The sequence below is a fragment of the Ambystoma mexicanum genome, chromosome 10 (genome assembly GCF_040938575.1).
Source record: "Ambystoma mexicanum isolate Mex_15411 chromosome 10, UKY_AmexF1_1, whole genome shotgun sequence".
Classification (NCBI taxonomy): domain Eukaryota; kingdom Metazoa; phylum Chordata; class Amphibia; order Caudata; family Ambystomatidae; genus Ambystoma; species Ambystoma mexicanum.
The window spans coordinates 1,676,350,961-1,676,378,177 of NC_090932.1; the positions used below are offsets into that span (position 1 = coordinate 1,676,350,961).

Consider the following 27,217-nt stretch of genomic DNA (forward strand, 5'->3'; position numbering starts at 1 on the left):
GGTAGGGGGAACACCAGAAGGTCCCGGTTCTGGATCCCCCGACGGGAGAGGTTCCTCCGTCGGTAACGGTAGTCTCGTCCTTATCTCGGAGCATAAGGACTGTATAGCCAACAAAATGGCCGCTGAGTTGTCTTGCGGCGCTGGCAGAGGGGAATCCGACGGGCGAGCAGGGGCCCCGTCGGTATCCTCGACGATGTCGTCGTCGTCACCTGCGTCGGGGCCCATTCCGACGGGCTGGTCTTGTTCCACGCCTAGGCCGTGGCTTAAGACCTCGATCAGTTCCTCTTCTGAGGTTGAGGCCGAATCTACGACGACGCCCTGCCCCCCCTTCTTCCCCACGGAGGGTTTCACGGGGGTCCTATCGATGGGCACGAAAGAAGACTCCCTCCGAGGAGGCAGGGAGATTCTGGGCCCCGAGGCCGCCACCACTGGTGCAGCCTCCACAGGCTGGGCCAGGGCCGCCGCGACCGTCGATAGAGGGCTTGGTCGAATGGATCAAGGCCTTCACCACCTTAGGTGCGCTCACCGCCTTATCCTTGAGGGAGGGGGCACTGCCACGCTCCTCCTCTGCCTTAGAGCTCGACCGGGGTCTCTCCAGGAGCTTCGCCGGGTGCTCGGCCTTCCTCTTACCCGACCCAGAGCGTTGGCTCGTGGTTGATGGTGCCGGGGAGGGTGCGCCCTGCCTGGCGCCCGTAGAGCCCGACCGTTCGGCGCTCCCGGTGCCAGCGGACTCGCGGTGCTTGGCCTTATGTTGGGCCCCCGTCGCCGGGGCGCCCTCAAAGGTCTTAGAAGACCGCTCAGATTTCTTCTTCTTCTCGCCAGACGGGCTCTTACCCTCCAGCCAGCTGGCGAGACGTTGATGGCGGTCCTTCATGGTCCGTTCCGACATGTTGCCGCAAAACGCACAGTCCTTCTCCACGTGCGTCTTGTCCCCATGAAGGCAGTAAAGGCAGAAAGAGTGTTCGTCCTCCTTGAAGACGTTCTGCAGCTGGCATCCAGGGCAGGCCCTGAACAGCTTTCCGGGCGTCGAGCTTCCCTTCTCCTGGGCCATCTCCGAGACCGGGCCTGAGAAGCTTCTGGAGTCCTCCGAAGTGTAGCTCGACGAAATCTTCACCCTTGAGGGGCACAGATGAATCCGACACGGGTCCCCGTTGATCGGATGTAGGATCGGTGGAGCTTGAGGCTCTTTTGACCGAAAGAATCGAAGTTTTTGTGAAAAAGCGCGAAAAAATAGCACTAACGCTCGAGAGCAATAGCACGAGGATCCCAACACATGAACGTGCGGTAAAAATCTGAAGATGGCTGCCAGAGGCGGTGCTTAGGTAGAGGGCAGTCATTGGCTGTGGTCAGTATGACGCAGAGACCAGTGATTGGTTATTACTACGAAAGACAGATCAGAAACGAAACTGATACTGGTTTTTTCTTTACCGAGGATTCCCAGCCTGACGACGGGGAATATTCATGAGCATGTGAATCCATGCCAGACCCCATGCTGGAGAAAAAGTTGGTAATATCTTTTGCGACAAATGGAAGTCTGAAACTACCTTTGGTAAAAAGGAAGGTTTAACTTTATCCTTATAAAAAGTAGTAAATGGCGGTTTGCATGAGAGCCTGAAGTTCGCTAACCCTGCGGGATGATGACAATGCCACAAGAAGTACAGTTTTTAATGTTAAGAGCCTCAATGGGCAGGAGTGCATAGGCTCAAAAGGTATACAAGTCAAGAATTTTAGTACTAGATTTAAGTCCCAAGTTGGGACATGAAAAGTACTGGGGGGTATTAGTAAGCCCCTTTAAGAATTGAATGATCAATGGAATTTTGAAATATGAAACCTCTGAGGTGCGCTTGAAAATGGACAGCGCAGCAAGGTATCCTTTAATTGTCCCTATCTGGAGCCCCAGATTGGCTAGATGCAGTAGTAAAGAAAGCACCATTGGGGTGCCACATTGAAAAGGGTCAACATTCTTATCTTTGCACCAGTTACTGAACTTGTTCCAGCGACATCGGTATAAAGATTTTGTTGCTGGCCTTCTGGCCGAAAGCAAGATCTCCATTACGTCATCCGGATGATCCCAATCCTTGTATCTCAAACTCTCAGAAACCATGCGTGAAGGTTGAGTGTCTTGACCTCTGGATGGAGAACCCGACCTTCCTCTTGCGAGAGAAGATCCTCTCTTTGCGGAAAGACGTATTGGAGGGCAGATGGACATGTCTAGAAAGTCCGGGTACCACGTCCTCCTGGCCCAATCCGGGGCAATTAGTATCATGGTTTTCCTGAACTTTCTCAACCTCCTGATTACTTGAGGAATCACGGGGACTGGGAGAAACGCGTACAGCAGTGGAAACTTCCACTCCTCTACGAGCGCGTCTCCCAGAGCTCCTCTTTGGAGGAAATTCCCTTGAGCAGTACTGCTCGCACTTCCGATTGATCACAGTGGCGAACAGATCCACTTGAGGGGTTTCCCAAAAGTGCAAAGATCTCTTGAAGGACTTCCTGAGCTAGCTCCCACTCGTGGGAGACTCTGCTCTGCCTGCTCAGAGCGTCTGCCGCCGTGTTTTGCTCTCCGGCTAGGTGAATTGCCGATAGAGAGATTCCTTCTCGTATTGCCCAGAACCAGAGCTGCATTGCCTCTCTGCACAGTGGTAGTGACCCTACTCCTCCTCTCTTGTTGAGGTAGTACATGGCCACTGTGTTGTCCGTCATCATCAGGACATTCTTTCCCTGTACAGAGGGCAGAAAGGCCTTCAGCGCTAGTCTGATTGCCCTCAGTTCCAATAGGTTGATGTGTAGTTTTGACTCCGATGGAGACCAACGGCCGCTGATTGTCAGATCGTTGATGTGTGCTCCCCACCCCATGAGTGAGGCGTCCGTCACTACGGTTATCTCCGGCCATGGTCGCCAAAAGGATTCTCCCTCGAGAATGTTGTCGTTGCAAGCCCACCATAGTAGATCCTGAGCAACTGCGCTCGGGACTTGCAGAAGATCCGACATATTCCCTGAGAACTGGGACCACTGAGTTCTGAGTGCCCATTGAAAGGATCTCATTCTCAACCTGGCCTCTGGTACTAGGAAAATGCAGGATTCCATGAGGCCGAGCAACCTGAGAAAATCGAAGGCCGGTAGATGTTGGGCATTCTGAAACTTCGTTACCATCTGCTGGATGTGGAGAGCTCTCACTTCGGGAGGCGAGGCTTTTCCCGATGAAGTGTCCAAGACTGCTCCGATAAACTGAATTTTCTGGGTTGGTATCATGTGAGACTTCTTGAAATTGAGGGAGAAGCCCAGTTTGTGGAGGAAGTGGCAGGTGATCGAAAGATGTTCCTGAGCTTGTTCTGGAGAACTTGCTCTGACCAACCAGTCGTCCAGGTAGGGATATATGTGAATACCTCCTCTCCTGAGACTTGCTGCCACAACCGCCAACAGTTTGGTGAAAACCCTCGGGCGGAGGTCAACCTGAATGGCAGAACACGAAACTGATAATGAGAATTGCCAATCGCAAACCTCAGGTACTTTCTGCGCCCTGGATGGATTGGCACATGAAAGTAAGCATCCTGAAGGTCCAATGATACCAACCAGTCTTGGAGTTGTAGAGCCTGAAGGATCTGAAAAAGGGTCACCATCTTGAACTTGTCCTTCCTGAGGAACTTGTTCAAGTTTCTTAAGTCCAAGATGGGTCTCAATCCTCCATCCTTTTTTGGGATGAGAATGTATGGGGAGTACCAACCCCTGTTCCTCTACGCTACATGTACCTGTTCTATGGCACCTTTCTCTAGCAGGGTTAAAATTTCCTGCAACAGGAGCGGGTCTGGAATTTTTACGGAGTTGGCTCCCGGTGGATGATTGAGGCCTTTTTAGAAAGGGGAGACAGTAACCTTGAGCTACTGTTTCCAGTGCCCAAACATCTGAGGTAATGCCTCGCCAATCCTTCAGATGTTGAGATCCTGCCTCCCACTGGTGTCTTGTGGAGCAAGGTCTCAGAGAGATTTGGAGGCGGCTGCAGGAGTGGCTGAGGGCAAAGATGCTGCTCCGGAGGTGGATTTCGCACCTCTTCCTCGTCCACCACGAGGGAAGTTTTTTCTGCCTCCTTGAGAAGCCTGTCCTCTTCCTCTACCAAATGAGGAGTAGTAGCGAAAAGAACGACCTCTGCAGTAAGATGTTCCTAAATAGGTTTTCTGAGGCTGGCGCATGGAGGCACTAAGAGATTTAGCTGCCGCTTTCGAGGTGTGGAGTTTTTCTAGGCTTTCGACAGCCTTACTGCCAAATAGCCTCGAGCCATCAATGGGCATGTTAAGGAGTCTGGATTGCACATCCTGTGCAAACCCCGACTTCCTCAACCACGCAAATCTGCGCAACACAGTGCTTGTAGCCATGGATCTGCTGATGCTATCAGCAGTATCCAGTCCAGACTGGAGACATTCCCCCATTGCCTCCTTTCCGGCTTTGACTATATTCAGGAAGCCTTCCCTTTCCTCGCCTTCCGGAAAATATTCTCAGCCGCCGCCGAAATACAGTCCCACAGGGTATGGGTAAACCTGGCCAGGGTACAGGTGACATTTGTTGATTTCAGGGCCATGCCACCTGAAGTGAAAACTTTACGGGTCCAGGCATCAACTTTCTTGTCCTCTCTATCCAGAGGGATAGTGGGATATGCAGTTTGTTTTGCTGTGGATGCAGCCTGAATAACCAGACTTTCTGGAGTCGGATGCCTGTTTAAATATTCAGGATCCGTACCAGCTGGTCTGTATTTCTTTGGGATATTACTATTTGTAGCAGCAAAGCTATCAGGATTTTCCCAATTTTTTTCTACTGTTCTCTGAAGAGCCCTATGAAAGGGGAGAACTGGGTCTTTTTGGGGACCTTTGACAATTATATCTGTCATGTCGTCCTGTTCAAACACGGGTGAAGTGTTACCCCAACCCATGTATTCTACTACCCTGTTCATAAGACCTCTGTACCCCGAGTCTGCATGTTCTGCAGGGTCAGGTTTGGCAAATTCTAACTCTGGGGAGGTGTCAATTCCACTAGCAGAGTGCAGAGTATCACTCAGGTCTCTCATTCTAGATTCCTGATCAATGAGTTCCTCAGGAACTTGTCTTGTGCCATATGAAACTCCAAAGGGAGTGACTTCGTCTTCCTCCGAGCCAGATTCCTCATAAATTGAGGACATATATTTAAAAAAGTCTGTTCTGGGTAACGGAGTAAATCTCCTTTCTTCCTCAACAATTTCCTTCGAAGGAATAGAAAAATCCTCGAGGTTGTCGACGGGAACTTTGAAGAAGACTTCGATACAGGTGTCGAAGACGCTCTTGGCTTCGATGCTGAAGCAGTCGACGCCGATGGCGTCGATGAAGCCGTCGAAGCCTTAGATGACCTGAGCTTTTTATGAGGCACCGGAGATGTGCTCGACTCACGAGGAGCCTTCGACGACTCGAGTATCTTCGATACTACTGGCTTTTACCAAGGTAGTTCTCGACCTCTTTGTCGTCCAATAGAGCGACCTTAGAGGAATGGCTCTTCCGAGGTTCGAGGGGGTCGGGGCCGCATTCTCGAAAACCTCCATCATTTTTACGGAATTCCTCCTATTTTCTGGGGGAATCAGATTTTGTCGGACATCGAATTTCTTCGGTCGACGATTAGGGAAATCTATGTCTCCTCTTCAGTTTTTTTGGACGAGGAAGAAGTGTCTCGATCTACTCCTAGATCGAGATCTCTTGGAGTGCCTATGTCGATCCGATTCTTTCAAATCGGTCGCTTTCTTATGCTTTTTGGACACAGCCTTCTTAGAGGCTTCCCTCCCCACCGACAGTTTACCTCTCACGAAGGGCCTTCCCGGTCATGGACTGGCAGGAACCACAGTCGTCGGTTCGGTGACTAGAACCGAGACACCAGAGACAAACTCGGTGAGGATCCGTGATCGACATTTTCGATCCACAATCGATACACTTCTTGAACCAAGACTTGGGTGTCGAAGGAGTCGAAGAAGACTACATTTTCACGAAGAAAATCTCGGAGCGCGCCGTTCACGATAGCAAAGCGATCGGAAAATTGGAACTGGAGCAACGGGCGCGGCTCGAGCTACTTATACCATCAATGACATCGACACGGTACGGAGACCGTCGAGGGACAATCGACGCCACGACCTCGAGCACAGCGCCCACTGCCGAGAATTTTTTTTTCCGAAGCAGCGAAGCTGGAGGTAACGAATTATAAGATGAGCACTACGTGGGAGGACACAATCCATTCGAAACACACATTTGCTCATCATTCACTCAGGCCTAGCCAGGCTCAGGCAGAATTATTTTAAAAAAATTAAAAAAAATAAAAAGTGTATGCAGGCAGGCAATCAGGCTCACAGGTATTCAGACCATTCACTCCACCCAGACATCCTTAACACGGACGAACGTGGACTGGAGTAAGCACCCAACCCCTTTCAGAACACTACACGGCATTCACTCCAGTTCAGTCGGGGCTGGACCAGGCATTGTTTCACACACACCAAACACCAACAACACAGAGGGAGTGGGCTACAGACTCCATTCATACAGGGCAACAACACAGCTCTAGGCAAAGCTCCCAGCAGCCCCAGAGCCATATATGTTATTTCCACCCAATAGCTAGTCAGGAAGAAACAGAATCAGGGCTTCTCAAGACTTTGGGAAACAAGGTAAAAAGGCAATAGAAACAGAATCTACAGTGGCCATCTTGCCTTTCTTCAGGAATCTATTGATTCCCAAGTTAGGGCCTGTGCGTCCCAAAAAAGGAGGACACTCAGAGCCATTGCCAAGTCAACATTTAGCTTCCACCAGCTAATACCCTGCTCTGTGGGCAGCAAAGGTACCCAAACATGCAAGAGGTGCAAGGGTGTACCCCACCATGGTTGCGATATGGGTATCCATCCCATGGGTGGTGTTCACTAAAAGGGATAATGAAGAGCTGCACTGGCAGACATCCAGCCTGAACCTCAGTCGCATAAAAAAATGTTAGAACTAGGGAGGCCTTGTCCCTCCAAAAGGGTTCTCCAGCACAAGTCTGTTTAGGTGCAGGTATTGCCAAAGCAATGTGGTCAGCTCACATTAACATTAAAAGCCCATCTGTGAATGAAAAAGCATATTTGATGCAGGTGCAAATCTATATTAAACTGTACTCCTAACAATTAAAAAGGAAGAAACACTAGTTTTATCATAGTCCGAACTATGAGATTATACCAAACATGACCTTCGAATGGTAGCAAATGTTAAGCTTAGAGTTCAGTGACAAGGCTACTTTACATTTAAGCAACCTCCAAGCTAGGTAACTTGCTTTTTCAAAGTAAAGCAGTATTTTGTAGTCAAATATTTGGATAACAAATACTTACAGGGCCTGGCTGTGGAGTGGTCTCCAGACCGCGGGACCTGCCCCTTGCTCTGGCTCGAGCTCTACCAGTCATTTTCTTTCAAAAATAGGCAACTTGTAATTCTGAAAGACATTTAAATACTGGTGTTACAACTCAGAGGAAAAATATCTAGCGTTTTATTGATTAACCACTCAACTACCCTGCTAGGCACTTTACTTAGCTGCAACAATATTTTTGCTGTTTTTTCCAAGTTACAAATTCACACACTCCGCATAAGGTCACCATAAAGTGAATATTTTAATTTGCCTCGCTGACGCCAAGTGTTGACGAGGGCATCAGCAACTAGATATTTCAATTACCTGCATATGCCTTCCACAAATCTCCCGATTTCGTTTTGCCCACCATTATGAGATGCATCATATCATTACATTTAAAAACCACTAACAAAAATGAAAAATTTATAAAATGGTATTCCTACTTCTATTGAAGAGGTCCGCAAGCTTTGCATTTCCAGATGATAGGTACGCAAAATCCCATCAACCCTAGTCAATGGAGAGAGAGAGAGAGTGACCCAGGTTGAAGATCCCAGATTTATCTAACTGCAGTAGTGGATGAAAAGGCTTGCATAATGTTACAGCCATGATTTGCAGTGTGGATTGTATGTATTAAATAGCTGCCTGTCCTACCAGTAAAGCACGAGAGATTGCTCATCAATACAGTCATGTTTTGAAAACATGACCTGAGCACTGGTCTTTTAAAGAAAGTTTCTGAAGAAACAGTTGCTCCTATAGCCATTGTAGAATGAGCTCTTGGGTTGTGTTCTAGCTCGTCAGCTGAGATTTTCCACGACGCATTGTATAAATTACCTGGCTAATTCTGACCCAATAGGATTTCTTATGTTATTTGATAGATGCCACAAATACATACTAGTTTACTCCAACCTGCTTCCATTTTGTCAACCGCTAGCCCCGCATCCAAAGTAACACCATTAAGTCACAAATACTTGCCTTGCAAAAGCTTAATATGAGAAGTGGGTTTTAAGCGCTTAACCAGAATGATATGAGAAGTGGGTTTTAAGAGCTTAAGCAGAATGATTCACTAAGGTGTACGAGGCAAGGAAAGCTTGTTCTCTACCTTTCAAGTACCCGGCTCTGAAAACAGTTGCCTTTCTTTCATTTAAACTGATGTTGGTAGGAGTGTGCAGTTTAACAGAGGTCAAACAAAGGCGGGTAGATCACATGGGGAAGTAATTACTTAACACAGGACCCACTTGTAAAAAGGTTTTACATGCCATACCCCAAATGCCGGGGGGTGGGGGGGGGGACCTCTTCCCAGTGGCAAGCACAGGGGTTGCGTCCATGTGAGTTTTGTGCTCCCTCCACTGGCTTCCAGTGGCCAAGCATATACGTTTTAAAGCATTATGTATCATTCATCAGGCTCTGCACGATCAGGGAGCAGAGTATCTCTGCACCAAGTTTGTGCACTAACTTACTAAATGTTCCGTGCGTTCAACTACAGCTGGCTTACTATGTGCACTAGCCCCGCTGCTGGGGGAGGGGGGAGGGAGGGATGTGTGTGTGTGTGTGTGTGTGTGTGTGTGTGTGTGTGTGTGTGTGTGTGTGTGTGTGTGTGTGTGTGTGTGTGTGTGTGTGTGTGTGTGTGTGTGTGTGTGTGTGTGTGTGTGTGTGTGTGTGTGTGTGTGTGTGTGTGTGTGTGTGTGTGTGTGTGTGTGTGTGTGTGTGTGTGTGTGTGTGTGTGTGTGTGTGTGTGTGTGTGTGTGTGTGTGTGTGTGTGTGTGTGTGTGTGTGTGTGTGTGTGTGTGTGTGTGTGTGTGTGTGTGTGTGTGTGTGTGTGTGTGTGTGTGTGTGTGTGTGTGTGTGTGTGTGTGTGTGTGTGTGTGTGTGTGTGTGTGTGTGTGTGTGTGTGTGTGTGTGTGTGTGTGTGTGTGTGTGTGTGTGTGTGTGTGTGTGTGTGTGTGTGTGTGTAGGCTTTTCCCATTGCTGCAGCTCAGCTGTGGCATGACCTCCCCACTGAACAGATACCAAACCATTGGACCTTTTGGAAAATTCCTTTAGGAAAATGTTAAAAACATGTCTATTTTAGCTACTGTGGTTGATTGACTTACTTGTTGTTTAGATATTGGTTACTTGCCTCTCCAGCGCTATATAAGTGACCTTAACATACAGTACCGGGGGCAGGGGGCGTTGTTAGAATGTTCTTTCTTAATGGCTATGGTTACTTGTTCTTTGACTCTTTCAAACGACAAAGTGCTTTAGGTTGTAAAGCTATGTTCTCCTGCAACATAAAATTAAATGTGAAAAGAAATGAACAAGACAAATTCCAGCATTCTGTTGCAACAGCCAGCCCGTACTCAAGGGATAGCACAGGAAACACCATGATGTGATATATGTTATGGCATTTATAACGCGCCTATAGACAAGTGTTTCAAGGCGCGACGAGTGAAGGGAGTGGAAACAGAGGGAAGACCGACAACAATTCTACTAGGCCAAGTGACATTGAGATCACGCAGGGGAGGGGGCAGTGCAATACATAGGATAACAGTAAAATAAAGACAATAAAATTGCAGCCAGCTGGTAGCAAGTGCAGACATCAGGTGTCAAATACTAGTAGGTACAGAAACAGTCCCAGAGTGAAAGGGTTGGCAGGAGGACAGTGCAGGTGTGCAACTGCCGGGGGGGGGCGGGGGGGGCGAGATCAGATGGTAGCCACATAAACCAGTGCAGTTTCAGATGCAGTCAGGCGATCAGCAGGGGAGAGGAGAGAAAGCAGAAGCAAAGAGGAAGGTCTTGAGGGGCTTCCGGAACCGGAGAAGGTTCTCCTCAAGTTTCACGGAGGCTGTTCCAGAGTGAGGCCCCAGCAGAAGAAAAATCTACCACCAACTCGCTGCTTGGAGAAGCGACTAACCCGGAGGGAGTTGGAGGCGGATGAGCGAAGATCTCGAGAAGGAAGAGAGAGTTGAAGGTATTGAGGTCCCAGGCCCAAGACGGCCTTGTGGACAATGCAGAGGGTTTTGAACTTAATCCTCACCGCCACTGGGAGCCAGTGCAGAGATTTCAGTCCTGAAGCGATACAATCCCTGGGCTTGAGGCCAAAGACAAGTCCCTCAGCCCTGTTTTGGATGAGTTGCAGTGAGCGGAGAGTAGAGGTAGGCCGATTTAGAAAGAGGCTGTTGCCGTAGTCCAGCCTAGCGAGAACCAGAGCTCCGGAGACAGTGAGCTTCTGGGGGAAGGAGAGGAAAAGGAATACCTATGAGGAGGATGAGGCTGGCTGGATGATAAGGAAATATATCTGGGCATATGCATCCCCAGCGACTTAAACCGACTGGTGGACGCCAACTTTACCCCAGCTCTTACTAAACTGGGAGCGGACCTTTCCTGCTGAGTGCCTCTGACCCTCTCCTGGTACGGCAGGATGACCACAATCAAAATGACGGTCCACACGCGACTATTCTATATTTTCACAGCGCTCTCAAAGCTTTTTACAAAACACCTTCGTAAAATTTGGCAGGGAAAAAGACCCAGAATGAAAAGAATCACACTTACTCTCCCCAGAGACATTGGAGGCTTTGCCCTGCCGGATTTCTATCTATACTACAAGACCGGCCAACAGCGCATTCTATTACAACACACAAGGGACGAGATGGACACATTCTGGTCCTACCTGCAGGACATGTATTCCCCTCACCCCCCCCATGGTAAGATTAGGGACCTGCTGTGGGCTCCGATCAAATCAGTTCCAGCAATCCTTAGGAGGCACACGGTGCTAGGGGTAATATGCACACTGTGGAAGGATAATGGGCGAAACTATCCTCCTAGCCCTCCCCCTCGAGTTCCCTATGGGGCCCACCAATAGAGCTGGGTAAAAGAGGATTTAAAAATGCACAAAGGTGGTCAGACATTGGCTTGGAGAGGGCGGGACAACTATACCAAGAGGGACAGTGAAAAACAGAAATGCTGAGGGATGAGCTGGGGGAGCAGGAGGGGACAGTGTTCGAGTATCTAAGGCTGAAGGGCATCTGTACAGACCTGACAGTCTGTCACAAATTAGCACGTCCATTGACCCCCTTTGAACAAGTTCTGTGAGTCCACTACCATGAGGGGAATCTTATCCAAACTGTATAGAGTACTGATTACGGCAAATCTGGATGGGTGACAAAACTTCAAGAAGGTGTGGGAAACGGACCAGGAGGGAAATAACTGCAGAAACATGGGACGAGGTCTACCGAATTTTGTTTCACAGAGCCCGTTTACGGGAACAATGGAGCGCAACTTCAAAATGATGCATGGCTGGCACTTACCCCCTCAGAAATTGTCCAAAATATGTTGCCCCCTTTGTTCCAGGGAGTGTGGAGAGCAAGGCACAACATATCACATGCGGTGGTCATGTCCAAGAATCCAGGTGTACTGGTCGGAAATCCAAAGCTGGATGGAGGTGGTGGGCATAGTCTTTTCCCCTGACCCATTACAAATGTTACTGGGGTACACAGAAGGATGCAGGGACGAAAGTAGGCTCCCACGAATTTGTGAGGCGACGCAGTGAGCACCCCGGGTGGCAATAGCACATAAGTGGAAGAGCCCAGCGATTACCTCTAAAGCAGACTGGACCCTCAAACTCAACGGGATGGGGAATGCCAATTCAACACTGGGGCGATAGTGACCCATAAAATGGTATTGTACATAGCTACATGGGCCACTTTGCCACTCAGGCAGCGAGCCAGGAGTAAAAGCCGGAGGTCAGGCAGGAGGGCCCGACCTCCCCATCAGAATGCAGAGGGAATAACGAGTCCAAGACGACACAATTTGTACGGTCGGATTGCCGACTTCAAAGCTGTAACTAATGTCAATTTAACAAATGCTAATATCCTGTGTTGCTTAAAGTTGGCAAGGGAGTGGGCGGGGGAGCGGGGTGGCAGGTTAAGGGAACAATCTACTACTAAAAATTTTCAGATTTTTGTTATATGTTCCTCAGGAAAAAAGTTTAATAAACAATGTTTTTTTTTAAAAAAAATGAAAGGGGGCATATGGCTAGGCACATCATCAGTAAAGATGGCTCCCAGAGGGCCTCCGATGCAGTTAGGGCGAGAAATACATAAGCCTGGAAGTGTTTTTGTGCTGGGGAGTGGCATGCGAGTGACATGGATGGATGACAAGTGTGACAGGACAGGCAATAGAGAAATGACAGTTGCACGAATGAGGAGACTGACGACCAGGATGTGAGGTGGAAAAAACTTTGGCCACAAGCTTTATTTTAGTACCAGCCATGGTGCGAAAGAAAAACCAGCCATAACATCACATAAGGAATAACAATACAATATTTTGGGGACAGAGGGAACAGGTGAGCAGGGGGCCCTAATCCCAATTAGGGGCCGCTCGAGGCTGTTCCCCGCCGCCATTCATATGAAAGCTTGTAACAATTGTTTGGCCACAGCGTGCGAGCTGTGACATGTTCATAATTGTTTGTCTTTGAAGCAGGTTCATCCTACTTTCTCTTGTCCTTTCCATGTGAGGTGGGGAGGTGTGCGCTTGTGTGCCATTTATTGATGTCCAACCTGACCGGGTTTAGCACTTGCGCCCTCTCTTGCTCACAGGGTGATTTTCGCTGAAGTTATGGCTCTTGATCCGTCTTTCTTGATAGAACAAAAACCCCGCGTTGTGAAGCCTTTCACTTGATCCTCCGCGGGATGTGTTCTTAGAGCCATTTTGATTTTTTGGGTCATGTGTTTTGTACTTTTCCATGGATGGAGGCGTTTTAGCCTCTTGGTCCACTCTTTCAAGATGAATTTGGCACTTATTACACACATGATCCACTTGAGTTTTTTGAAGCCCCCACACTATGTTTGCGGGCTAGTTGTTTCATCAGGGGTGGGTTCTAGGAGCCTTACTAGGTCTTCCCTGCTCCTGATCCACTTGTGCTACGAGACCCCAAACCAAAAAACCCCTGAAATTCGGCAGTTAGGGTAAGATAAGCAACCATAACTCGCGCCACAGTGCACTGCTAACACTAACACCCAGGACATCAAAGATGACATCACATGTGCATTTACTTTTCATAAAAACTCTGTACGAGGGATTCTTATAATGCTGACCAAAAACTGTCATGGATCATTGGGATAAATATGAGCTAATTAGTGCATTAAGCAATGCATTGATATAAATAGCATTCTATTATGAAGTTCTATCCAGTATACTAAGCTACTCATGCAGAAACATAGGCAGTGTGTGCAGCATACAAGAAAGTGCCATATTCATAATCTTGCCATGTTGAATAGTGAAATGATAACTGCTTTCTTATTAGAGTTTTGCATACTGTGAAACATGTAATAAGTAGATAATAAAACCCACTTAATACAGAATTACTACAGACAAAACACAAAGACAACAACACATACAAATATGACTATATACAGGGACAGTGAAGTAAACAAAAAAGCAGAAGTAGTAGCAGAAAGAGTTTATAACCTAACTGATTGTCTTTATGCAGAGAAACTATTGCTGTTTCAAAGCTGCTACTTACCATATGTATGTATCACATGATGTGACTGCACCCAAAGGAAAGGAGAGTGAGTATAATGTATACAAATATGATCATATACAGGGAAGGTAGAGTAATAAAAATAAAACAATGAGAAAGTGCCAATAACCCTAATGATTATCTTCATGCACAGAAAGGATTGCTCTCTTTCAAGCCTGTGTCTTCCGCTATGCATATGTTTCATATGATGTGACTTGACCCCAAGTCTACAAATATAGTACTTTTTCGATTTTTACTTCCTGACTGTTACGGAAGAAAACTATGTGGCCTAGATATGTCAGTAAAGGGAAAAAAGGGAGAGCCAGACATGTGATGTCATCAATGACATTTGTGATGTCATCTTTGATGTCCTGGGTGTTAGCAGTGCACGGTGGCGCGAGTTATGGTTGCTTATCTTACCGTAACTGCCGAATATCAGGGGTTTTTCGGTTTTACTTTGAACCATAACGTCCCTTTAACAAAGTTTTTCACTGCATTTCATAGGTTTTTAGTAGCGCAACTTAACCATAACGTCCCTTTAACAAAGTTTTTTCACTGATATATGACAATGCATTACTTACCGTAATGGTTGTATCTGCTTAGATTCACATGCTGTGCATAGGTCCGACATCCAGTGGTCACTGCGGAGTATTGCATTTTGTTTTTCGTAGTCGAAAAGGGACGTCGACAAGGCGTGTCTGAAATACTATCCCTATAGTGACGTGCGTTGTACCCACAATCCCTCACGCGTCGAGGTCCCTCCGTTTGTATTTTTCTGCCCTGAGGGAGCCTTCTAGACGTGAGTGAGTACAGAAAAGAGAGATATAAAAGGAAGTCTATGTTCCTTCCATCCGAGCGGGGAGGAAGGGTGGGCGCATGTGAATCCAAGCAGATACAACCATCAGAAATGCTTTTACGGTAAGTAATGCATTGTCTTCTGATGTTTGTTAATCTGCTTAGAATCACATGCTGTGCATAGACTAGCGAGCAGTACCCGGAGTTGGCGGTGGGTTATGAGAAGGAACAGTAGAGAAAAGATGCCTTAATACTGCCTGTCCCACCTGGGAGTCAGATCTCGAGTGTGCATCTAGACAGTAGTGTTTTGTAAAGGTGTGCACAGAACTCCAGGTAGCCGCTTTGCAGATGGACTCAAGGGGAACATTTGCAATGAATGCTAGGGACGCCCCCGTGCCTAGAGTAGAGTGTGCTCTTGGCCTAAAGGGCAGTTCTCTCTTAGCAAGAGTATAGCAGAGAGTGATGCATTGAACAATCCATCTAGAAATAGTGGACTTTGAAACTGCATCCCCTTCTCTTCCTGCTGCCACCGAGACGAAGAACTGATTAGTCTTCCTCAGTGGTCTGGTTCTTTCCATGTAGAACATGACCGCTCTGCGCACATCTAGTGTGTGCAGAGTTTTTTCTCCCAAGTTGGAAGGATTTTGAAAGAACGTTGGCAGTTCTATAGACTGGTTTACGTGGAATTTCGAGATGAATTTCGGAGCAAACCTTGGGTGTGTGCGTAGAACCACCTTATCTCTGAACTGTAACGAAGGGGTCTAGAACAGAAAGAGCCTGTAGTTCACTTACTCTCCTGATGGAGGTGATAGCTATTAAAAAAGCAGTCTTCAGAGTGAGGTCTTTAAGAGATGCTTTGTGCATGGGTTCGAATGGTGAGCCCACGAGTCTGGTAAGTACCACGTTAAGGACCCATCCGGGAGCTGGGTCAGCTATCGGGGGGTGTATTCTCTTTACTCCTTCCATGAAGGCCTTTATAACAGGGATCTTCCACCACGACACCTTGAGTTGGGAAGTGGTGTATGCAGAAAGTGCCGCTAGGTGGACTTTAATGGAATTGAACACTAGACCTGAATCCAATAAGTGGGTCAGGTATAGAACAATATGTGTGGGAGAGCAGTCAATCGGGTTGATGCTTTTCCCTCTGCACCAGATGACAAATCTCTTCCACTTGCTAGAATAGCAATGGCGAGTGTTAGGTTTTCTGGCTTCGCTGAGGATGTCCATGCATCTCTGCGGGAGCTGTAGATGTCCGAATTCTATGATCTCAGGAGCCAAGCTGCTAAGTTCATGTTCTGGGGGCATGGGTGCAGGGTCCTGCCCTTGTCTTGTGACAGCATGTTGTACGGGCAGGGGAGTTTCATTGGGGGAGATAGAGACATCTCCATCAAGTGAGCGAACCATGGCTGTCGGGCCCACATTGGGGCCACCAGTATCATGGTCACTTGTTCCTGGTGCATCTTGTGCACCACCTTGTTGAGAAGGGGAGTCGGGGGGGGAAAAGCGTAAACAAATTTCCCTGACCATTGCATCGACAGACCGTTCCCCTTGGATTGGTTCTGGGGGTACCTGGAGACGTAACTTAGGCATTGTGAGTTCTCCAGGGTTGCAAATAGGTCTATTTCTGGGAATCCCCATTGTGTGAAGACGATGTCTTCGTGCAGTCGCCATTCGTACTCTTCGGGCAGGGGGAAATCTCTGCTGAGTTTGTCTGCCAGCAGATTGAGTTCCCCTGGTACATGTTGTGACAGTAGGAAGATGTTTTGAGCGCCCACTTCCATATATTTTGGGCCAGATTGGACAGTCCTGGAGAGTGGGTGCCCCCCTGCTTGTTGATGTAGTACATGGCTGTGGTGCTGTCTGTAAGGACCAACACAGTCTTGCCCTGTAGGTGTTCCTGGAAGGCTTTTAGCGCCTTGAACACAGCTAGTAGCTCGAGTAGATTTATGTGCTTGGATGCTACGTTCGGAGTCCACACTCCGTGAGCAGTCTGATGGGATAGGTGAGCCCCCCCCCCCATCCTGTGAGGGATGCGTCTGTGGCTAGAGTGGCCTCCGCCGCGGGTGTGGCAAAGGGTTTCCCTCTTTCCAGGTTTTCCTTTGTCCACTACCGTAGCGAGAGAACCAAGGCCTGCGAGACCACCACTAGATCGTCCCATAGTCCGCTGGCCTGACACCACTGGCTGTTGAGCCACTCTTGCATAGGGCGCAGGCGCGCATGAGGTACCAAATAAATACACGACGCCATCATGCCTAGCAAGCGCATTGCTTTGCGTAGCGTCACCTCTCGACTGGTCACATATTGAGGGATCTGAAACAGCATGTTTTGGACCCTCTCTTTGGAGGGGAAGACGAGGCCGTCCTTTGTTTGAATTAGAGCCCCTAGGAATTGTTTGACTTGGCTGGGGTCTAGGCTGGACTTCTTTTCGTTGATGGAGAAGCCCAACTGGAACAAAAGGTCTACAGTCTTTTGGGTATTGGAGAAGCATGTTTCGTAAGAATCCCCTGTTATGAGCCAGTCGTCGAGGTAAGGGTAAACTGGGATGGACAACCTGTGCAGGTGGGCCGCTGCCACTGCCAGTACCTTCGTGAATACCCTTGGTGCTGATGCTATGCCGAAGGGTAGCACTCTGAACTGGTAGTGTTTGTCCTCTATCATGAACCGGAGGCATCTTCTGTGCGCTGGCAACATTAAAATATGAAAGTATGCATCTTTCATGTCCAATGTTGTCATGTAATCTCCCTGTGATAGCAGTGGGATCACTTCCTGTAAGGTCACCATACGAAACTTCTGGGGTTTGATAAACTTGTTCGCTGGGCGCAGATCTAATACAGAGCGCATGGTTAGATCCTTTTTGGGTACAAGGAAGTACACTGAATAAATACCTTCCGTTACCTGAGATAGAGGCACGACCTCTATGGCTCCTTTTTCCAGCAGTAGTTGTACTTCTTGGAGAAGGATGGCAAGGTGTTCCGGTGTCATGCGTCGTCCCCTCGGGGGTCTGTATGTTGGGGAACTGTTGAATTCGATGCAGTATCCGTTGGCTACGGTGGAAAGTACCCAGCGGTCTGACGTTATTCCCTCCCATGCTGGAAGAAAGGATGTTATCCGGCCCCTGACCGGTGTTGCATGGGAGGGGACACGAATCTTCGCGTCACTTGGTGTTGTTGGGGGCTTGGGAGCCTCTGGGGGTGGACCCCCGACCTCTCCCTTTGCCCCGGCGCTGGCCTCTTTGGCTGTACTGCCCACTATTGGTCTGGTAATTGGTGGCAGGGTACTGTTGCTGCTGATTCTGCTGTTGGCGTTGGCCACGAAAAAAGCGTTTGTTGCCATAGCCGCGTCTGGTAGTGGGCTTAGAGATCTGGTCAAGAGTTTTGATAGTATCTAACTCTTTTTTAGCCATCTCCAGAGCCTCATCCACCGCTTTCCCGAAGAGGTTTGAGTCTTCAACAGGTTTATTTATTAAAGACGACTGTGTCTCCGGTTTGAACCCTGAGTTGCGCAGCCATACATGGCGTTTTAGGAGTATTCCCTGAACCAGGGAATGTCCCGCTGTCTCTGCAGCATCCAGAGAGTTCTTTACAATACTCTGGTTGACCTGGGTTCCTTCGCCAATAGTTGATAGCAGGCGTGTACGAAGTGGTTCCGGCGCCTTTGCGCAGTTTGGCCCACTGCGCGTCCGCGTAGCTAGCTAGCAAAGAATTGTTGTTCGCAATTCTTGCCGAAAAGGCAGCCGAGGATGTGACTCTCTTTGCAAGGGCATATAACCTCTTGCCCTCCTTGTCAGGTGGTGCCTCACTGGTGGACAGCGGCACCCCTGCCCTCTTCCTTGTATTGGTTACTACAAGGGAATCCGGAATGGAATGTCCCCTGATGTACAGCGGGTCTGAGGGTGAAGGAGTGAAAAGTTTTTCAATCCTTGGATTAACTCCTCTGATTAGTGCGGGTGTGGATAGCGAAGGGACGATTCTTCTCTTCACTGAAGCGAGGAGGGGAATGGTCTGGCTGACTGGGGGTTTCTCCTTTATTACTCTTTCCACAAAGTCTATTTCAGGAGAGATCTCCCCAGTGTCCAGTTCGAAATGTGCTGCTGCTCTGCGCAACAGGGCATTGAATGTGGGCTGATCGTCAATGGGAGACGTGTTTCTAACAGGTGAATTGTCAGGAGGATTTAGGTTCAGAACATCAGTGTCCGAATATACTGATGGAGATTGCCAGGGATGAGAAGGTCCTTCTTCTGGATTTTCTCCGAAGCCTTCTCCTACCATGTCTGGGCTGTCTTCCAGACCTTCCTCCTGGTTCTGTCCCTCTTCATCGTCGACAAATTCATCCTCCTCCTCTAAGTATTGTTCCTCACCAGTGAGGTCATAAACATTATGGAAGTCTGAGGCTGTGTCGTGATGGGGATTGACTAGTCTCGGATATTTGGCCCTGGGGTCCTCCTGAGGCCCTTCTCTTGTTCTCTTGGGAGTGGGAGGTTCTGGGTCTTCATAAACCTCTCCATTCTCTCCATGCAGAGATGGAGCCTTTCCATGGTTTCATGGGGTACCCCCGAGCGGTCTAGCGGGGGAAAATTAGTGTCATCTAGCTGAAACGGCTCGACCTCTCCCATAACGTCGAGGAAAGTGTCCCGTCGCCTTCCGGTGTGCTGGGGGTCCCCCCGACTGAAGGGGGTAGTCCCTGTCTTTCTTCTGGCTTTTTCGGCGTGTCTTTCGACCTCTGCGTAGCGCTCGACGTGTCTTTCGGCGTACGCTTCTGGGCGTCGGCTACAACGATCCTCGACAAGCTCTCTGCGACTCGTTTGTCAGCGGAGGGCTGTGGTTTCGACGTTACGGGTGTCGATCGTTCTACGGCGGCGTGCGCTCTGCTGGTGCGCACCGGCCGATGTTTTGGGGCGGCGCCCTTATTTGCCGAAAGCCCAGTCGCTGGTCGTGGCTGCGGTTGCGAGAGGGGCTTCGAACCTGAACGGTCCGAGGAGGCCGCCGGTGGAACCTGCGTCTCCTTGGGCGCTGATGCTTTCTTTGTCTTCGACGAAAAAGAGCTATGGGTTGTGTGCTTATGTGTGGTATCGTGTGCGTCAGTGTCGCCGGGGTGTTCATCCCCATAAGCAGGGCGTGAGCCAAGCCCGTCGGGGCCGGGGACAGACGACGAAGAGCGCGAGCGCTCTTTAGAGGGGTGTACGACTTCCGTAGCGGAGGTCGTGTTATCACGTTCCTCGTCACTGTCGGTGGTAGCAGCGGCGGGTGAAGGATCGGCCTTCGACATAGCGTAGGCCGCCCACCTCTTGACCCTATGGTCTTTTAGAGTCTTTGGCTTCAGAAGCCGACAAGCCGTGCAACCCTCCTCTTTGTGATCGAGGGGCAAGCAGCGGTTACACCGTGAATGCTTGTCCTTCCAAGTAAACTTGCCCTTGCAAAGTGGGCAAAACCTAAAGGGTGTCCTCTCCATAGCCGAGGCAATAAATCGTGATAACGTCCCCAAGGGAAAGGAAGGGGAAAAGGAAAGGCATTCTCATAAAAAAAACCAGAGATGTCCCACGACCCCACTCCCTACTGTATTTGGCCTGCGAGGCCAGGCCACGTGTTCGCCAACGCCGAAGAATCTTCTCCGCTCGTTCCCTCCGTCGAAGATCTTGCTCGGCGGAGACAGCTTCACAACTGCGTCGAGGGAGGGATCGATATGTTATATATTAAATAGGAAAACGACCAAAGGTCGAGGAGATGGAATCTGCAATGTCTCTCGAGGAGCTCCGCGTAAAGGCGACCAGTAGCTGGGCGAAAAAAAACAATCCGAGGGACCTCGACGCGTGAGGGATTTTGGGTACAACGCACGTCACTATAGGGATAGTATTTCAGACACGCCTTGTCGACGTCCCTTTTCGACTACGAAAAACAAAATGCAATACTCCGCAGTGACCACTGGATGTCGGACCTATGCACAGCATGTGATTCTAAGCAGATTAAGAAACATCAGAAATCTTGATACATATATGTGCATACCAATTACAAGTGACTGAGAAGACCCGTGATATATTATCCAACTAAAAGGAGAAAAAAAAAAACTAGTGGAGAAGCGGTTAAGGGAAAATGGAGGTCGAAGGGTAGGTACAGACGAGAGGGAAGGACATGCATCGTCATGGGAGGAATAACGCCACTAGCACATATTTGTCAGCACCTTCCATTATACAGTGAGCAAATACAAAAATACCACGATCAATGGTGACAGTGACGCCAATTTGGCCAGAGGGTGGGTCATTCGACATTAGGGACGCAGAGGTTCTCTGGGGCTATTTTTAAAAGTTCCTTACACTAAAGATCTTGATATAACGGTGGGGGGAAACCGTGCGCACACCCTTACTGTGCCACGAAGACGCGCCAATCAATTTGCTGGGGAGAGATTTGTTAAGCAAATTGAATATGACGATCTCATTTACAGAACGAGGAATAGTGTGCTCAACACCAGGAGTATGCCCAGTACGAGCCATGTTGATGATCAGCACAGTAATGAACGAAGTTGTGGTGCGAGGAATACCCATTGATATAAGCATGTTTATATATGGTATCAAGGCGTTAGCAGGAGTGGTGCCAGAGATAACGAGAAAAGAATGGAGAACACCATCAGATTTCATATTGCGCCTAATTGCACACAGACATTGTGCCAGGCACGATAATGTCCATAGACATTGAGGCAGTTCAAGTATCCAGCAAACGTATTGTGGTCATAGGATTGGACGTGCATGGGTGCGAGTGGAGGACTGTTATGCATAGACCCAAACATAATGCTACGAGATATAACAGATGAGGAATTATTCACTGATGGTGAGGATGATGGAGAAATAATAATGGAAATAAGCATACCATGCGACATCATGGTCCAGTACAGAGGTACATAACCCACTGATGGCTAGCATTAAGGCCCCACTGACTATTTGAGGAAGACATGACAAGAGTAGCACCTGAAATTTGGACCACCGGGCCCCACTATGTGGGGCTGCTGTATGAGGTGACACCAATAAAAATAAAACTTTAGCCAGGTGCAATACTGCCGAGGGTAAAACAATATCCCATATCAAGAGAAGCGGAGGAGGGAATTAGGGAAACCATAAATGCACTCCTGAAACAAGGCATCATAGTGCCATCAAACTCCCCATGTAATACAGCGATTTTCCCAATCAAAAAAGCAAAGGGAGGGGTGTGGATGATGATCCAAGATCTCCGCCCACTCAATGACGTCATTCAAAAAGAGTTCCCATTAGTGCCTAACCCGGCATCAATATTGAGCAGTGTGCCAGAAGAATCAACATGTTTCACTGTAATTGACTTGAAGAATGCTTTCTTCCCCATACCACTCGACCCAGGATCCCAGTACCTGACAGCGTTCACATTAGGGAACAGGTATGAACATCGCCGACTCCCGCAAGGGTATTGTGAAAGCCCCAGCATTTTTAACAGGTTGTTAGGGGAAGCCATTGGCAACACAGATGTAGAGAGCACCATCATTCAATATGTAGACTATTTACTCGTCTGTAGCCATACAGAAGAAAAATGCCGAGAAGACTCAATAGCACTACTGAATGTGCTAGCTACCAAGGGATACAAGGCAGACAAAGGGAAATAGCAATACTCCCTAGGTTGTATACCTCGGACAGTTAATATCAAAAGATGGGAAGCGAATACACCCAGACCGAGCAGCTGCTATACGCAACATAATACCAAAAACTGTGAAAGACATGCAAACATTTTTTGGCATTTGTAATTATTGCCGAGGATGGATCCTTGATTACGCAGCATACACACGCCCCTTACTACAAGCGTTAAGAGGCACAGAAAAATAGAGCGGCAATAAAATGGACGCAAGAAATGATAACAGTATTTGAAATTAAAAGACCTCATTGCTGACGCCCCAGTCCTCGCGAATCCAGATTATGAGAGGGAATTTTTCTTGTTTTCACACTGCAATGGGACACTGAGGACAGCAGTACTGACACAAAAAACATCACTAGGTCACAAACCATTGGCTTACTACAGTGGGACACTAGATCCAGTAATGCAAGGTCATTTCGCGTGGGAACAGGCCCTCGCAGCTGCGGCCTTTGCGATTGAAATAAGCGCCACCATTGTCATGGGATGTTCGGTCACGCTATATGCGGAGCATTCCCTGTTCGCCACCCTTGAGCGATCAAAATCAACACCAACGACACAAAGAGCAACAGCATAAGTAATAATTTCAAGCCCCAACTTACACGTTGTGAGGTGCAAGACAGTGAGCCCAGCAACATTTATTACAGAGCCATGCACGACAGGACATACAGGAACACGATTGTGCCACATATGAGGGGGGAAGGTGATGACATCCCAAAAGCAAGCGAGAATTCCCTACAGGAGGGAGAAATATTTCATAGATGGGTCAGCATCAATAAACCCAGAGACAGGGGGAAAAACACATTGGAATGGCGGTAGTGCGCATGGAAGATGAATATGAGAATTGTGCAAAAGCGCCTCCCATCCCATTATTCAGCACAGGCAGCAGAATTAACTGCCCCGATTGAAGCCCTGCGCAATGCGGTGACAATATACTCCGACTCAGCCTATGCAACTACCACGGTGCACTCAGGATTGTCACGGTGGATAAGACGAGGCTTCAGGAGGGCAGACGGTTTTCCAGTACCGCATGCAACATTGTTGAATGAACTGATAGATGCATTAGCAGTACCATCGGTAGTGGCAGTGGTGAAATGCCAAACCCATACCAACAACACAGATGCAATCTCATTGGGGGAAACGGCACTCGACGCGGCAGCGAAGGAGGCCTCGTATTTCAATGTGACACCAACACTCGAATGCATCACAAAAGCAACCACCACAGATCCACGAGAGGAAGCATACAATAATACCCCAATAGCGCAAATAATAGAGTTGCAAAGAGGAGCGTCCCAAGAGGAGCAAGAACTGTGGAGCAAACAAGGATGTAAACAATCAGCCACAGATCTCATTTGGAGGCAGTAGACAACAGGAAAGGTTGTAATGCCCATAGAATTACTAGAAATAGCATTCCAACAGCTGCATTTCCCCCGACAATGTAGCAAAACACATTGCCGCAGACATCCAGGAACACTGGTTCGTTCGTCCCCAATTTGCAAGAGCACCTGTCAAAATTCATTGTAGAATGTACAGCGTGCCAAACATATAATTCAGGAATTACATTAAGAACACTGCGTGGTACCTTGCCCCGACCAACAGGACCATTTAAGAGCTCCACAGACTATGCTGATATGGGAGAGCGGTGTAATGGAGCAAGATATTGGATTGTGGTGGTGTGCCCCTTTTTAAGGTGGGTGGAAGCAGGCCCATGTCCCCACCCAGACGCGAAATGTGCAGCCAAGTTCCTCGTGTGGTAGGTGTTTTCACGATGGGGGATATGCAATGTGATTAGATCAGACAAAGGTACGCACTTTGTAAATGACCTCTTTAAGGAAGTGACATCACTCTTGGGGGTAAAACACAAATTATGCTCAATTTATCATCCAATGGCGAATGGGATGGTAGAAAAGATCAACGGATTATTAAAGAGTAAGTTGTGTAACACATTAAAGAAAAATTGGGTGCATTGCTTGCACTGTTCCAACTCAGGACACAACCATGTAAAGACCACCATCTAAGCCCCCACGAAATTGTAACTGGGAGAATACACACGCCAGTATCCCCGATTAGAAGAGCATTGGATGCACACAGGGCTGCCATAGTGCTGGGTGAAGAGTTCAAGGAATACCTAACACGCGCAGTACGCAGCATAGCGCGACAAATGGCACCGCCTTTTACTGAAAATGTGATGACTGATACTACCACACCGGCCACAGATAAAGCGGGCCACTAATGCCGGGGGCACATGTGTATGTCCGCAGCTTTGTGAGAAGGTGGAATTCACCCAGGTTTCATGGCCCCTACGAGGTCATTTATAGTACACCCACCGCGGTGAAGGTAAAGGGATTGAAGTATTGGGTGCACTTATCCGATGTGAGGAGGGCACACAATAGTAAAATCCCCCAGGATGAGCAAGACAGCGCCACTGGGACAACAAATTAGGTTGAAAGCAAATAACAAAATAGTCAGTAAAAAGAATATGCAGAGATCAAAGCGATACGTATTTTGTTCTGCACAGCTTATCTCCTCCTTCCTTCTTTACTGTCTCTTTCCCACCTCCTCTTTAATTGGCCAACCTATTGTCTATACACCTCACCTATATCTCCCACCTTTGTCCGATTATTATCTCTATAGCAAAAGTACATGAGTAACAGAACAAACCTCACTGAAAATGATGATTAAATGTGAAGTTGAACAAGAATGTAAATATATGTATATATTGGGGTGACTTTACAAATTTATATTGCCCCTCCAGGTGAACAATGGCCTAACAACCTACGATCGGAAAGAGCGAATTAATGCTAGATAGTGATAGGGTCACCATTAGGGCTAAAAGGTTCAGTGAAGTTGAATGTGTTTTGAAATGTGCAGCAATTTTGATGTCAGTAATGTTTTTTGCAGCTTGGTACTATACCCTTTTATCTCTTGTTAATGACGTGCAAAGGGGGGAAGCGGGCTAACATAAGAGAAGGATCACAAATGATATGGACTGGGGTGAAGACTATATGGCAGGAGTCACATGAAATTAATGTCATCAAAACAGATGGAATGCAACCCTCAGAATACATCACTGTGGGATCAACAAGTGTGTCAGTGTTACATTTCGATGTTAATATGAGTAATGCTTATGGATATAACGAATATGATGGAGATTATTGGACAAATTATGTAATTAACACTAGTATCAATGCACAGACAACCATACACCCTACCTCACACAATATTGCTGCTACTGATGATACATTTGCCATATTGAATAGTAATGATACAACCTGGGCCGGGATGTTTCCAATACATTACAAAAGGGTGAAAAACAATAACCAGGAAGGGAGGAGGAGAAAAAGGGGGGCAGGAGGGAAAAGATACATCTATCACGACCTGGGGTTAGATGAAATAGAAGATCCCCGCCACCCTTATCAATCAAATAAATGGTATTCTGACATGAGTGCCACGGCGAAGCAAGCGACAAGTGAAAGCTGCTACGTCTGTTCACTCATCCCGCATGCATCAGTAACACCGAAAATGTTAGTACCACAGGAAGTGCCGTTGTCGGAGGCCCAATGTTTAATTCATTTGGTTTTATGCAGAATAAAGAGCACATTCCAGGTGCTCACCGTCAAATTGGAAAAGCTGGAGAATGAGAAAACATGCACAAGCAGGCGCCAAGGAGTAATTTGCCTCGAGGAACCATATCTTATCAAGGGGACACGATATGCAGAAAATAAATGGCACGAAGAAACAATCCAATGCAAAGCCGAAGCGCTTCGAGGCCTACCAAATGACACTTCCCAATGGATAAAAGGTATCCATCTGGTCGCAACATGTCGCTAAGCTAACGTGGGTCACAGCTTTAGAAAAACCTATCAAAATACAAAAAGAAGTGTCACATGAACTGTGTTCCCGTGGGGAAGGAAAAGTGAACATGGGGGAGACAAAGATGTAACAAAACGATAATCATACCCGACATGAAAAAAGGCACAGCTGCACTAATGGATATGTATTGGGTTTACGGCAAACAAGCTTACCTGCACCTCCCCGCATTGTGGAAAGGAACTTGTGCTCTAGCCACCCTCGACACAGCCCTGATGGTAATACCAGAAAGCCATATACAAGGGTCAGCAGAGCAATCGGCTGGCGTATCGGCAGCAAAGCAATCGGCTGGCACGACTGAACCATCGACAGCGCCCCAACTAAAAAGAACAGAAGCTCCAGCATATGAACTATTGTCAGAATATGAACTAAGTCTTCCAATTACATCTCATCCGAATCATCAAAACTCCTTGCTGAGATCCCGCAGTAATACAAGCTCTTTTCATCAGCAGAGACTTTCTTCGCCTCACTTCTTGCCCCTGGACTGGAAGCACGAGCGAACGCCAAATGGTTGCAGATAGTGCGCTGGGAGCTCATTCAACTGGCCAACGACACTGAAGAGGGGTATAACGTGATAAAAATAGAGCCCCCCCCCCCGCGCTGCGCCTAATGACAATGCAGAACAGATGTCCTATATCTCCTCATGGCGATGGACGGCGGTGTTTGACGAAAAATTTGGGGGACGTGTTGCACATTCGTGCCAACTGCAGATGCTGATAACGGGACACTCTCCCATGTGATAAACGCAGTGCCCAACTTAGGGGAAAGAATGAGAGCGGAAGGAGGAGCAGAAGAAAGCACATGGTTCGACAATTTGTTCAGTTGGATACCATCATGGGTAAATGTGGCAATGAAAAAAATACTGATCCCCATCATAGTTTGTGCTCCTGTTCTTTTGTGTGTGCCAACTGGGACTACGGTGTTGTGAGAAAAGCATGCCAACCGCGACTATGATGGTAACAATGGGCCCACCGACAACGGTAGCTACCATGATAGATGCACAAATGCAAACAGGAGAATACACTACACCACAATACAGAATGACAGC

At 47.9% G+C, this 27,217-nt stretch overlaps 1 protein-coding gene across 1 annotated transcript in view; it reads right to left on the bottom strand.

Annotated features, from left to right (window-relative positions):
* The window catches only part of PIWIL1 (piwi like RNA-mediated gene silencing 1), a 1,334,367-nt gene that overhangs the window by 1,268,703 nt on the left and 38,447 nt on the right, over positions 1-27,217 (bottom strand). The window contains exon 2 of the mRNA XM_069620111.1: positions 7,355-7,455. Coding sequence (XP_069476212.1) covers positions 7,355-7,426 — 72 coding nt within the window. The 5' untranslated portion in view covers positions 7,427-7,455. The remainder of the gene's footprint in view (positions 1-7,354; positions 7,456-27,217) is intronic.